Source organism: Bombyx mandarina, chromosome 11 (genome assembly GCF_030267445.1).
Source record: "Bombyx mandarina strain Sakado chromosome 11, ASM3026744v2".
NCBI lineage: Eukaryota > Metazoa > Arthropoda > Insecta > Lepidoptera > Bombycidae > Bombyx > Bombyx mandarina.
In genome coordinates, this window is record NC_143218.1 from 16,442,715 (window position 1) to 16,457,331 (window position 14,617).

A 14,617-nucleotide genomic window follows, 5' to 3' on the forward strand; every position below is an offset into this window, starting at 1 on the left:
CCCGCCAAAAAGTCCATTCTAAATTCAGTAGGTACCTACGGCATAGACTACTTCAGTGACCTACGGTAGTCACTGACAGACGTGACAGATGGCATTGACAATGACAACGACAACAAACGTGCCTATAGTCGGATTTTTAATTAGACGAAGCCAGCTGACAGTAGCTAATGTCTCTTTGTGAAATAATGTTGCTATATTTAAAGTAATAGTGATGCGTTCAGTTCTCGTTCAATCACATAAATGAACAATAAGTGTGAAGAGTTACTCATTAATTTCAAACTATAAAAGAATATTATTTATATTTTACAATAAAATTGTATTAAAGTGATCCAATATAATAATATGTTACTAGTAGTATGTAACTACAATCAGTTTTTTTTATTTTCATTACCTATGTACCTATAATTGTTATATTTTATACATCTATAGTTTCAACTATATGATGCATTGGAAATAGGACAGTCTTACAAGCTTCCTCGCAATGTTTTTCTTAATGTTTAAAACACTCGGTATTCAGTACAGGTAGATACCATAGGAACATAATGTTTCGTCGAAAACTCGTTGGTATGTACAAAGCACGGCTAAAATTCGAACCCCGTGCCCGATATCGGCAGTTCGGCACACTAACTATTCACTAGACAATCAAGGCAATTTCATTAATTCAGGAGTTTTTTCAATCGTTCACTTTGTCACAACACTATTTTTATTTCATCAAAAACTGACAACACAGTAAACGTCAGTTTACTTCGTCTAATAAAAAATCCGACTATAGATTAATTGTACTTTTCTAAACAGAAACAACTTTTGGGCGCTAAATGAGTTTTGGTAGTCTTGTTGAGTTAATCAAAATTATAAACAAACGCAAGTTCTAACATGTAAATTATGTTAACAATCGTTATTTGTTAAATGAATATGGAAGAAGAAAGTTAGTTCTTCCTAATGGTCTTTTTTGCATTTCCTCAAGAAGTTTCAGGTTACTAAAATAACTTTTGTATCTTTTAGAACTTTTGCGTAAAAAAAAGAAAGCTCTAAACGGAAGTAACAGAAGAGCCTTAGCAGAAGCTTGTAATGATTTAGCTACGTTTTATTACAAAAATAATCGGTACAATGACGCTCTCGACGAGTATAAAATTGAAGCCTCGGTATGCAAAGAGTTGGGTCTCCGTATGGAATGGGGAACTTGCAGCAGGATGATCGGCGAGATGTACATGTTAATGGCTGAATTTGATAAAGCCCTGAAATACGAAGAGAGACATTTGGGTGAGCCTTCGTAATGTATTCATTCAAAATTTAGTTTTTAATCTACTTAATCGTACATACTTAATCTACTTATTTGTTTCAAATAAACCTTATCACATTCGCAATAGTCATCTAAATTATTTCCCCATATTGTTCGATATGAAGTCCCAGATTACCAACATTCCCTCTTAATACCCTAGTATAACAATCTCTTAAAAGTGAATAACGTGAAATAGTTTATTTACCAAATTCCATATGCCCACTTATTTTGTGTGATCTAGAGATGCACATACATATGTTGTAATTATGTTCATTAAGTTAGATGTATGTAGAGATTAAATAAAAAATGTGAACTAGTTAAATACAACTTTAGCTTGTGTACTGAGTGCTTTGGAACTACCCTTTAAATTCGGAATAGGTGCTGGTGATTGTGGACATTTATATGACATTTTAAAAACAATAATGAACAATTAGCTAAGAAGTGGCCATGAGCCAGCCTTGGATGATCAGGCATTTTTAAATTGTCCAAGAGAACTAGTAATGACTTAGCCTTAAGAAGCCCATGGCTTGTTTACTATAAATGTAAATAAATAAACCGTCAGTTCTTGTATGTTGTTGACTGCCAATTTTATATGCTTTATTTCCTTGTACACAAAATATGGACTTAAATCTAAAACAAGAAGTATGTGTGGATTAATTTAATTAATATTGAGCTCTTTGCCACTTTAAGTCAGAGATTTTGTAGATCTGTAAGCTTGTCCGGGCACTAATGCCAAAAAGATAAATAAAACATTTAACTGTTGAAAAAAATTATAAAAAGTAATTAGGATATTGAGGAAAAAATTATCTGTTTTATTTTACAGCTGTAGCTAAAGAATTAAAGAACTTAGTGGAAGAACAAAGAGCTATGGCAACATTAGGCAGGATATATCTGCTACAAGGACAAAGCACAACTGATGAAGTTGAGGCAAAGACATCTCTGAATGCAGCAGAAAAAGCTTTCATGAAAAGCTTAGTGTTGTGTGAAAAGTATGAATTTTTTTTTTCTAACAGCCAGTATGGCTAATTGGTATATTATAAAATTATTATATCACCAAATTATACTAGTTGGTAGCAGCTACTATATGAAGTTTAGTGTTTAGAAGATTACTGTTCGAATACCCTTGTTTATGGCATCAGGACTCAGATTCCACTCACACTCAGATGTGCCTTAGGGTTGTCCTGGCAATAAAATAAATTCAACTATGTAATTAATTACCTTATCTACAAATATGTGAAGGAAACTAGTTTATCCTGAACTTGACTATAATTTCCATGTGAATTTAAATAAATAATCGTGTCTACAGTGTACTGGTTAAAACTGGTCAGTTAAAAATTAGTCTAAGTTTCCGTCATCAAATAAAACAATATACATACATAATTTCAGTTTAAATGGAAAAATAAATAAACATGAGTTAATGGACATGAGAGCCCGATTACTCCTGAATATTGGTGTGGTCCAAGAACACCTTGGTTTTCTTGAAAAAGCAACAGATTGTATACATAAAGCAATCTCAATATGTTCTAATCAGGACTTGTATGAAGTATTGCATAATTGTTATATGACTGAAGCATTGCTACATAGCAATAAAAAGAAGGATTATGCAAAAGCTTTAAGTTGCTTGAATAAAGCCCTTGAAATAGCAAGTAGACTGGAGAATAAGGTAAATATCTGGACATATGTAAATGTATGTAGTTGTACATATTGTAACCCTGACCATATAACACAGTCATAAATTATCAGCAACTGACCATTTGTACCCTATAGTTACATATTATAATTTAATGGCTTCTTATAATTTTTTTTAATTCTAATTAATGATAGGAATTAAAAAAATAAAAAAAATTCATGAAAAACTGTGTTATTATCACTAATTTAATTTAATTTGATAATTGCAACTGTGCTTAATATTGGAAACTATAATAGCTGCAAGTAATTATTTTATTTATTTATTATTAACATAGAAGTACAAACACAATCATAATTTGCATCTGTGCTTGAACTAGGTGATAAAACCTGTATCTCAAAGCAGCAGTGCCCCCCCCCCCCCTACAAAGAATACAAAAGCTTTATTTCAAATACACAAAAATAGACAAAAATTAAACTAAAATTCATGGATTGCATAAAAGTAAGCTTAAAAATATAACAATTAACAAAAAAAATATAAAAATGAATGTACCCCATAGATTGCATAAAAGTAAGCTTAAAAATATAACAATTAACAAAAAAAATATAGAAATGAATGTACCCTCTGTGTGTAATGAGTCTGAGCATGAGTGAGTGTAAGAGGGTGTGTGTGGGTGTAGTCAAAACATGAAAGTTATTTAAGTTATGATATATTTAAGTTATAGTTATGAGGTCTCGCCTTGTATGAGGTCTCGAGTTGTATGAGGTCTCGCGTTGTATGAGGTTCCGCGTTGTACGAGGTCTCGAGTTGTATGAGGTCTCGCGTTTATGAGGTCTAGTAATGATATCAGTATGTTAAAAAAATATTGTAATATGCATTATTTCAAAATGCAACCAATTGTTAGAAGTAAATAAATTATTGTTAAATGCTGATGGTTCGGGATAACTAAAATTTCACCAAAGTACAACTTTAAAAACTGTATTCAACACTTAAACACTTCACAAACACTTTAAAACTCTCAATTCGCTTGTTCCGCTTCGCTTCAGGTGATCCGTTCGCTGTTTCGCTTCGAGTAGTTCCGATTACTGACTGACTGCGTGCCATCCCTACAACGCTTTTATAGTCGATACCTCATCCCTAGAATTATCGGGAATGTTCCATACAACTCTAGTCGTAGTTTCCGCTATCTGTCAATAGATGGCGTTGTAATTCTCGAGCATTCTGGATCCTTCGATATTCGTTCGACTATTCGGCGATAGATGGCCTTACTCTTACCGGCGTAACATTATCAATACTTTCGCCATAATTTTTTTGGATCATCTAACTTGAATCTGAAAAATAAAATTCATTTTCTTCAAATCTATTTTTACCATTATAAAGGTTCTGAAGACATGTGAAACACTATCATCAAAAGCAGACATACTGTGCAAAATCTCAGACTATCAAAGTGCTAAACAAGTGCTCCTCAAAGCATGGAAGTTGAAGACCCCTGATGAAGAAGAAAGGGATAATATTGAAACAAATTTGAGAGTTGGTGAGATAAAAAATTATTATATTATCTGAAAATACAGGTCATCAGATATTTATGGTACATAGTTTGTGAACAGAAATGCACTGCTTAATTAATCTCACACTAAGAAAATGTTATATAAAGTTTCATTATACCCAGCCCTGCAATGTGAAAAGCCATGAATAAAAAATTTAGACAATGTTAATACTAATTTGCTTTATTTATGTTATTTTGTATAGTGGCAGCAATGTGCTATACAGAAGATCTCTTAATCTCAACGGATCCATCAGACCACGCGACCTTCAAGAAACTCTATGAGAAGCTTGGAGATGGAGCTTGTCACATTCGGAATTATCCCGGGGCCGTAGAGTATTATCTGAAGATGTTGGAACACGCTGAACTAGCTGGAGATTGTGGAAAGACTTTAATACCCATTTATGTTAGGTAAGTAGGTGAACAGAAACTCTTCTTTTTTTTCATAGTCGGATACTCTTGACAGAGTAGCTGTGGCTGTGGATGGACAGGGTTGCGTATCGTAGTCACCGCTCTCTTCCAGTAAACAGAATAGTCATCATTCTCCTGCCCTTCTCCAAGTCACTTGGGGTCAGCGCAACAAGTTTTTAATACGCTTTTATAGCTTCAGACGTATGTATGTAATGAGCTTCAGACGTATGTATGTAATGGAATATTTGAACATGATTTTGACCCCCTTCAAAACGTCGGATTAACTCGAAATTTGGTATACTTATTAAGGACCGAGGACAATTAAATATTAAAAAAAAAAATTGACAAAATTGAAATTCCATCTAAAAAATGAAAAATAAATAATACTTTAAATAACTAATAAAATACGCTTTTATAGAAAATCCAACTAAAAATAAAAAATAAATTTTAATAAAATTGAATTAAAAATAGTGTAAGAAAAAGTGATTTTAATGTAAAAAAGCGTGGGGTGCTTTTCAGGATATTATAAAAATAACCCTTCTACTGTCTGTTCATAAAACCCCACGCTTTTTTTTTACAATAAAATGACTTTTTCTTACACTATTTTTAATTCAAATTTATTAAAATTTATTTCCTTCCATACTCCTCTATCATATACCACTTCTTTGCCCACTACCCTCTTACACATATCGTCTTCCACGCAAATCCATCCATTTCTTCTTAGGTCTACCTCTTCCTCTAAAGCCTTCCACATTCATAGTTAAAATTCTCTTACCAGCCTCTAACAACCATATTTCCTATGTTCTATTAAGTTGCTTTTAAGGCACCCACGGGAAGAGATGAGCTCATGGTATCATTGGCCACCCCACACAGCCCAAATTTATTTAATACAATTTTTCCTTTCAGCTTGTACCAAACATATAAAGACATGGGTTTGTATAGTGAAGCCTTAGATTATTACGAGAAAGAATACGAACTTATAAAGGATGTCCCGAAAGAAGCATACACCACACTCTACAACATTGCGGAGACATTGTATCTGGCTAAGAGGCCTTATGAACGAGTAGAAGAGGCATGTTTAAATGCTCGGAAAGCTGTGAGTACATCCATCTACTATAATGTAACATGCACTTATAGATAAGGAATATTTGTAAAGAAAAATCACATTTTTTTCAAATTTGATTGATCAGTGTATTTGCCTTTGTTGAGCTTTGTACTAGGACTGAATGAATAAAACCCCCCCGTCTATTTTCAGTCAACTTAGGCATATCTTAAGACGATGGTCAAACTATTTATACTAATATTATTGGCACAATATTCTTAAAAAAATGGACCACTGACCTGCGGGAAAAAGGTCGCGGGAATCCGTTGGATGCAAGGGTTATTGGATCTGATGGATCTGTAAGGACGTGTCTAGAGCGTCGACGGTTACTGTCGAGATCAAGGTTCGGGGAATAGTCAACGGCGGCAACGATGAGGCGATTATCATGACGCATAGCCTCATCAAAGTACCGTTCCGACGCTGACTTCAGGTGTTGGATGCAGGCTGCGCAGTGGCAGTTGTTATGGCGAACCGTGGGGAAGGCCTATGTCCATGATTGGACGATCGTGGGCTCAAAAAAAAAAGGAATTTGACTACCATCACTGACTAAATTTATAATAGATACATTTTAGGTATTACATTTCTTCTTTTGCTTTGTTATTGAAAAAGAAGCTTCCCGTATTAATACAAAAGTTCGTCAATAGATGCTAAACATAAAAAAAAAACTAAAATCAGTTGACGAACACGTAAAATTGATACTCAAATGTCTTTATTTTTGCCTATTTACATAGATAATCAAAATTTCAGGCACAAGCTTGGAATAAAAGGAAATATGAAATCAGAATATTAAGAAATCTTCTAAAATACCAAGAGGCATATTTTGAGATTGATAAAACGGAAGAGACCAAATATGAACTAAGAACAGTGGGGTGTGTTAATTTTGACAACATTGAGCATTCCGAAGATGACCAGAGTTCAGCGGGTGGGGGGGACGATGACACGACTCATATCGGTGATGATATATGCCTCGATGATCTTACAGGTAAATTTATGAAAGGCCTTTTATTCTGTTTTTAATTAATCCCTCTCGCGATACGGACCTTTTTGCGGGAACGCGAGGAGTGAAGCTGTGTGGTTTGTTTTATTTTTGTCTATTTAGTATTTCTTCAGGTTTAACTGTGTAATAACGGTGGTTTGTTAACTGTTTAGTATATGTGAAAGTGCACAAATGTGGGAAAATGAAACAAAGTCGCTGAACGTAACTTCTTGGGATCATCCAAAAAGTCCACTGAAAAAGTCTCAGTAAATGACCACCATTTTACTTAGATTATATTTCATCCCGCATCATCTCATCTCATTTCATTTCATGCCATGTTTCATATTAATCAACTTCATTTCATACAATAATATTTTTCATATAAAAATAAATTCATTAAAATTATAAGAATTAAAATAATAAGACGACCTAAAGGTCTTAGTTACCAGGTCATAAAATCCCTTAAAAAAAGTATCTCGCACTACGTTAAGATTATCAGTTTTTTTTATCCTACCTATGCGGATAGCCTTGAGAGGCTATTTCAGCTTCTCCTTGACGTGCCGGTGAACTCACGGGGCTCAAACCAGGAGTGTTGTTAGCACTGACCCTAGCAAGAGCAGTGCTTCGCAGAATCTACCACCTCTACATCCCTCTTCCCTACAAGATAGCGTTACTATTTATTTGAGCTATTTATTAGTGGCTAAAAATTGTCTCTTGGAATAACTAGGTTTCAACTGTTGCAGTAAAACTATTATTATAATTTCTAGATATATCTGACACAAATGAAGAAGACGTGACAGAGACGAAACGCGAGACAAGAAAGAGAGGGAAGGGTTACGTTATAAAGAAAAATATGAAAGGCGAAACACAGTTACATGTAGTGAGTATCGATTTTTCTTATAAAAATTTGGGTAGACGAGAGGAGTGCGTCCGCATGCAGATTTTTTAAAATTTATTGCTTAGATGGGTGGATGAGCTCACAGCCCACCAGGTGCTATGTGGTTACCATACCAGTGGAGTCCATAGACATCAACAACGTAAATGCCGCCACCTACCTGGAGACATGAGTTCGAAGGTCTCACTTTTAACAGTACAACTTTAGCAAGCACCGCCGGGCCTCACTGTATGCCGGCTTACTGTTAGACGGGCTGGTGCTGTACTTGCTGTTGCTTGAAGAGCAGTTGGAGAGACGGAAAGTCGCTATACTTTTTTCTTCAGTCATGGGACCGATCCTTCTAAGCTGTCCGCGCCTATGGGGCAATCACATACCCCGTGGATTTTGGCGGTCTGCAGATCTTGGGAGTTGATCGTGGGTCTTAGGATGTTTTTGGATGCTACCGCAAGGCCGCTACACCTGACTTATGCTGAGTGGGCATCGGATAGATAACCATTAAACACTACCTGCCGCTTGTGTCAGTATTGCCCGTGACGTCACACAATACGATTGCTTTTTTGGTTCTATTAGTTGGTGGCCTCAAGGGTCTCTTCCAGCTCCGTGGCCCTGAAACTGCGATACTTTAAGACAAGTATTATTTTGTATGGAAACTAGCGACATCTTGTAACGGATGCCCCTAAACTTATATGTTGTTAAAGTTAAGGCATTTAATTATTGTAAAACTAAACACAGAAAAAAATTATAAATCATTTCTTTGTTATCATTTGTTATAGACAAATTGTTAATCATTTGTTATAGACAAATTGATTAAATTTTATCAATTTGTGGTTTCTGAAAATTTACAAAATCCTTCATTAAAAATAAAATAAAGGATAGGTAATATGTTACTGCCATCTACAGGAGCAATGAGAAACTAATCGAAGCGAAGCCATCTAGTGGCCGACGCCCGTAAACATTTTTGTTGTATGTTTAAGTTGCTTATCTATAACTAATTTATGTGTATTATCTATGTCGAGCTCCTCCGGCTTAGTAGGCGAGCGTGTGCGAAAGTGGGTGTATGATTACTATCCTGGTGTTATACATTATTGTGTTCATAATAGGCTGCTATATCCGGAAACAAACTTCTGTTGGAACGGCTTCTAGCCAAAGGACATCCGGTCAATATCAGGGACAATGCCGGCTGGCTACCCCTACACGAGGCTTGCATTCATGGGCACCTTGAAATAGCTAACATGCTCATACACAACGGAGCCAACGTCAATGATCGGGGCGGCTCTAACTGTGATGGTGAGTCACTGAATTTATTTGTAACCATTTTAATGAAAGGTCCTTTAATCTCTTAGCCTTATTGAACTGATGCTCTATCTTTCTCTTATTTATTTAATTCCTCTCGACTGATTATCTTGACTGGCGATAGAGTGTGCTGTGACTTAGTATGCAGTGTCCTAACAACCAGCCTATTTCTGCCGCCAAGAAAGTATGCTCTCCGTTTTCAAAGGTAGGATAGCTGTGATATGAATGCTATTAAGATTTCTTATTAATGTCAACTTAGGCACTTTATTGCTTGTATTGCTTCCGTCATCCACACTGAATCTGAGTGTGCGGTGAGCTCATATTTACGCTGATACAAGAAATGATGAGCATTCGACAGGTATAACCCCGCTGTATGACGCCGCCAGTAATGGTCATCTCGAAGTCGTACAGCTACTCCTAGAAAAGGGCGCGATACCTTCACTGAAGACAGACTTCGGGGATACGCCCTTAAGGGCTCTGCAGAAATGGCGGGCCGGCACCATCCTGTCCAGAGACGAAGAAACCATGTACAATAACGTGTGCAATAAAATCCAAAATTCAAGCGATAGAACCAGCGCTGACCTAAGGTGCAAATCGGTGACTCCGGTCAAAAATGAAGACGAAATCGCTCCGCCGAGCACGTCCAAATGCAAGAGGAATCTAGACTCACCGGCGCTCAGACGCAGAAATATCATTGATGACGGCAGCGATGACGAAATCGATCTGTCTCAGAACGTCCGGAGAGAATTGGCGTTCCCGTCCGACGATTCAAACGATTCCGACGAAAAAACAAACGTTAATATTGAGGTTTCCGGTGTCAAAGAGTACAGGAGTGCCATGTCCGCTTTGAGAAACAGAAACCTCAACGACCATTCTGAAGTTAATACGAAAAAGACCAAGCCTAAGTCAGCTCTGTTAGCCCCCGAAGAGGTCGATGATGATTGGTTGGAAGACGATTTGGGTATTCATAAAAATAAAAAGAGAAACTCAGCGACCCACTCACGATCGTCTCGAAGAAACCTTCGTACGAACAAATCAAGGAAAGCGTTGACAGTATCAATAGCATACCAGAACCTCTGATCGAAAATACCTTGAAACAAAACAGGTTACGGATCGATGACGTCATCGATATAGACTATATCTCGGATTACGATCGGGTAGACGAGAACATTCGACCCGAAGCAAGTCCCGCCAAATTCGCGTGGAACAATACAAGAGAATTAGATTTTAAGACGAACGACAGCAGGGAGAACATGAGGAAACGCTGGAAGCGCCAGAGCACGCTACTGAAGTCCGGCTTTCAGAGGAAACTGGACGAGGACCAATCTAGTAACAGCGGAAGTGAAACCGAATTCACTAGAAGAGACTCTTTTCATGCTAGAAACAAGTCGATCTCCCGACATTCTTCCGCCGAAAATTTCAATGAAGGCTTCAATATAATGCAAAATATTAATCCTAATATCGTCCAACCGGTAAATGTGATACAGCCAATTAATATAGTTAAATCCACGAAGAACGGGAGGCCGGTACAGACGCAGATACTACCACCGGCCGCCGTGAAGGTTCACATAGAGGACAAAGTGCTGCTGATCTCTTTGAAATTGGACACGATAAACAGATTGACGATAAGCTGGCTGGTTGAGGAAGTCAAGACTAGATATTATAAGTAAGTTGATTTTTATTTTAAATTAACAATAAAACGGGCAGAAGCCTTTTTTTTTGCCTTTTTAGGCAGACGAGCATACAGCCCACCTGATGGTGAGTGGTTACCGTCGCCCATGGACTTCAGTAACCAGGGACAGAGCCAAGCCGCTGCCTACAATAACGTATATTATATTTATTTAATTATTTTTCTATTAATAATTAACATATATTTTAACATATATTATATTTATTATGGTACATACCAACAGAAATGTAAAATAACGTTTTGAATCGCGATTGAATCCGCATTCGAAAGAAAAGTGAAATAAATGATCATAGTGCAATGCATTATTGTTATACATAACAGGGTCGATGCACTCGGTCGAACGTCTTCGTATTACATTACACAAACCACATAGTAAATGTATTTTGTTATGTATTTATTTTTAACGTTCCTTCGACACGTTACTAATTCAAATGATTTTATGTAACCATTGTTCTCGCATTGTTCAGACTGACCGGCGTGCGTCCAGTGTTCAGCCTGATGACGTCAGACGGTGCGATTCTCTCCGAAGACGACCCCCTGAGCCTGGTGCTCTCGTCGCCCGAACTGAAGACCTGCATCACCAACTGGAAGGCTTCTCCAGCTGAAGAACGATATTTGGAGTGCTGTGATGCTTTAGGAACGTGTAAGTGAAAATTTCAATTTTATTATACTCTTCATCCATGTATGAATTACGTAAAGTATATTTATAATGAAAGAAGGCGAATCCTTATGTTTAAAATTTGAAGTTATAGTATACCGAGTGTTAGGAGACCGCTTCCGAAAACGAAGACAGACGATAGTACTAATGACACCTTTGATGAAGGGACGATTTCGATGATTATTGTTTTAATGTACATTAATTTGTTTTGGAATATCTTTTTTTTAAATCGGTTTTTGTTAAAGCATGTCCATTTACAATTATTATTATTTAATTTACAGCGCCCTCGAAGGAAATTCAAGAGGCAATCGGCCGGAGTCTCACGACTCGCAGACTGGCGCTCGGTCCGCAGACGCTCTCCTCATCGCAAACACGACCTCTCTTCAGAGCGATCACCCACCAAACACACATCACGGCCATCATAATGTCGGACAACAATTTGGGAGACGCCGGCGTCAAACATCTAGTTGATTGCGTGTCGACATTGAAACACCTGACGCTGATTGATATCAGCAAAAACAATATCTCCAGTGAAGGAACGAAATTGATATTGAACATCTTCGAAAAATCGCCCAGAATGGTGTGTCAATCGTTAGAAGAATTTGTAATTAGCAACAATCCAATTTCTGATGACGGATTCCGGAATATAATCAGAATGTGTCAGCATGTGCGATTGAAAACGTTAAAATTGAACAATTGTAAAATAACGGAAAAATCGATTATTGATATGAATAAATCGAATAATATCGATTGCCTGGAATCGATTGATATTAGTGATAATGATATGAAACAAAGTGCAGTGGAGTATGTATTAGCGTCATTAAACGCGAATCGGTTAGTTGATTTGGAGTTGAACAATGTGGGATTGGAAGGGAGTGCCGTTGGATGTGTTGCCAGCTTCCTAGATTCCGCTAAAGATTTAAAGTTAAGGCGCTTTGGTTTGTCGAACTGTAAACTCGTCGATGGACAGTTTATGAGAATATTCAGGTAATATTTTATCATCGATACCGTGTTTTTGTTAGGAATAAAATATGATGAGACTCAAAAATCTAAAAATTCAAAAAAGTTAATGATTTTTTCATTCGTTAACTTTAGGGCAAAATTGACAATCTATAAGATATTTTATTTATTTTTATGGATGCATCAATTATAAGTTTAATTTGTTTAAATCAATATCGAAAAAGTTGGTTATCTCTGTCTAAAAAAAATTGTTCATACAAGTTGCTAAGTTTGGTTTTATGTGTGTCAGAGCTGGCTTTAGACCATAATTTTCAATGAATCCTTGCAGAAGCCTGAGCAGAGCCAAACACCTACAATCAATAAGTCTAAGAAAAAACAACATAACGTTTATAACACTCAAGAAACTGCTACAAAGACAGCCGCCCGTGCCACAAGTCAACTTAGAAGGGTGCCCGGACATATTCAAGTACTCGCCCGATTCAGATTTTCAAGTGTGGCTACCAGCAGTCAACTTTGGACGGTGTTTACCAGAAATCAATGTCACCCCAGTGTCTAAGAGCGAGGGGGAGAGAGACAGTTTTAAGTCTTTCTCTAAAACCTGGCTAAGTTGTTTCAATGGCAGGGGTGTCATAGAACATTGCGATGGAACAGTAATCAAATTAACGGCTAGGTGATGATGCATCTTTAAATCGACTTTACCTGTTCTGATTTTAAAGTTTTTTACAAATTCCTTGCCTACGACGTATCAGTGCTATGTGCGTGTTTTTTTTAATTGCTAGCAGGCAGGCTAGTGTACAGCCCAGTGAGAGAGGACTGTCAAATGACCGGAAATGTCCTATTCAGTGTTGCTAGATCTGAACTGTACTGCTTTAGACTGTTCACAATACGGCCATATTAATTTTGAGGGTTGTTTTTATTGCTCGATGAAATGTAATGAAAAACAACCTGTTTGAATTTGTACAAATGTGGTCCACCTATTTATTTCATATGTTATGTTGATTTTGCTCCAGTAAGCTCCTATTAAGTAACACGAAACTTTGCCCACCTAAAATAGCCAAGGTATTCATATCTTCATTTTGTAGAAAACATTTTATAGGACATTGCATATTTTTTTGTAAATATTTTAACACAATTTAAAACGATGAATGTATTAAACATTTAAGAATGAACATCCTTAAACAGATGATCCGGCTTTTTGGAGAAGCTGTATTATTTAAGTGTACAGGACTTTACATCCGGGAGGCAAAGTTCAGTGATTTTGTTACATTTTATAACACTAGCATTTGAGACGTGCCTCTAACAGTTACCAAGCAGCTTATAATGCTACGCCATTATTACACATTAAACGTGAAGAATTAGAACAAGACATTCCACGAATCCTCCATAATTGTTCAGGTACCCGCCGAAAATTACCACAGATAACACTAAATAGAATTATGCCTACCTCCATAAAGTATCAAATGATAAATAATATTATTAATAATGAAATTGAATGAATTCGTATATCGAAAGTTAAATCTACTTATAGCTTAAAGTAGTGGAATAAGACTATTTTGTCGCTTCCGATTGTGTTTGAATTTGAGTGATATTGGAAAAGAAAATTGGTGTCGCCATTCTTAGGCTGTTAATACATTCATATTATGTAATACATACATTATGTTAATACATTCATAAGTCATGATTATGTACATTTTAGGCTGTATGAACAATCGTAAATATTGACGATTTATTTTATCTACATGTATTCTGGGATTTTTTTGTGTAAACAGTGAGATTGAGATGAGAGATAAGTTAGATTGATATTTATGTTATTTATAAAGCTGTATAAAAAGGGAATGTAATTTTTACCTACAGCCTGTAGTACTTCATGTAAATTGGTGTTTGTTTTCTCGCGTCTCGTTGACAAAATTGAACACCCTGTAAATGAAATGCTAAAGTGTTTTAATTGAAAATAAGAATATATAAATGAAAGGAACGTTTTTCATTGCTTTAATAATAATTATCATTAAATATTTATTACATTAGCTATTTGGAAGCTGAATGATATGCTGCGGAGGTTACAGTGGAGTAGCTTTCCTGTCGTAAGATTGCTTTCGGACCATGACTTGCACTAGACCGAAAAAGGTGTCACTGCTCAAAAGAGCGATTCTCATTTGCATTGAAATTACGGCTACCTCGTCATT

At 36.3% G+C, this 14,617-nt stretch overlaps 1 protein-coding gene across 1 annotated transcript; it reads left to right on the forward strand.

The window, feature by feature from the left end:
* Nucleotides 1-307: 307 nt before the first annotated feature.
* On the forward strand, nt 308-14,405 carry LOC114243301 (tonsoku-like protein). Its single transcript, XM_028174740.2, is given in 15 exon segments — nt 308-925; nt 1,003-1,260; nt 2,103-2,268; nt 2,666-2,942; nt 4,287-4,440; nt 4,656-4,860; nt 5,767-5,956; nt 6,710-6,944; nt 7,706-7,818; nt 8,934-9,120; nt 9,485-10,099; nt 10,102-10,792; nt 11,284-11,459; nt 11,756-12,461; nt 12,763-14,405. Coding segments are annotated over 15 exon segments (4,338 nt in total). The 5' UTR covers nt 308-906; the 3' UTR covers nt 13,109-14,405.
* The last annotated feature ends 212 nt before the right edge of the window (nt 14,406-14,617 follow it).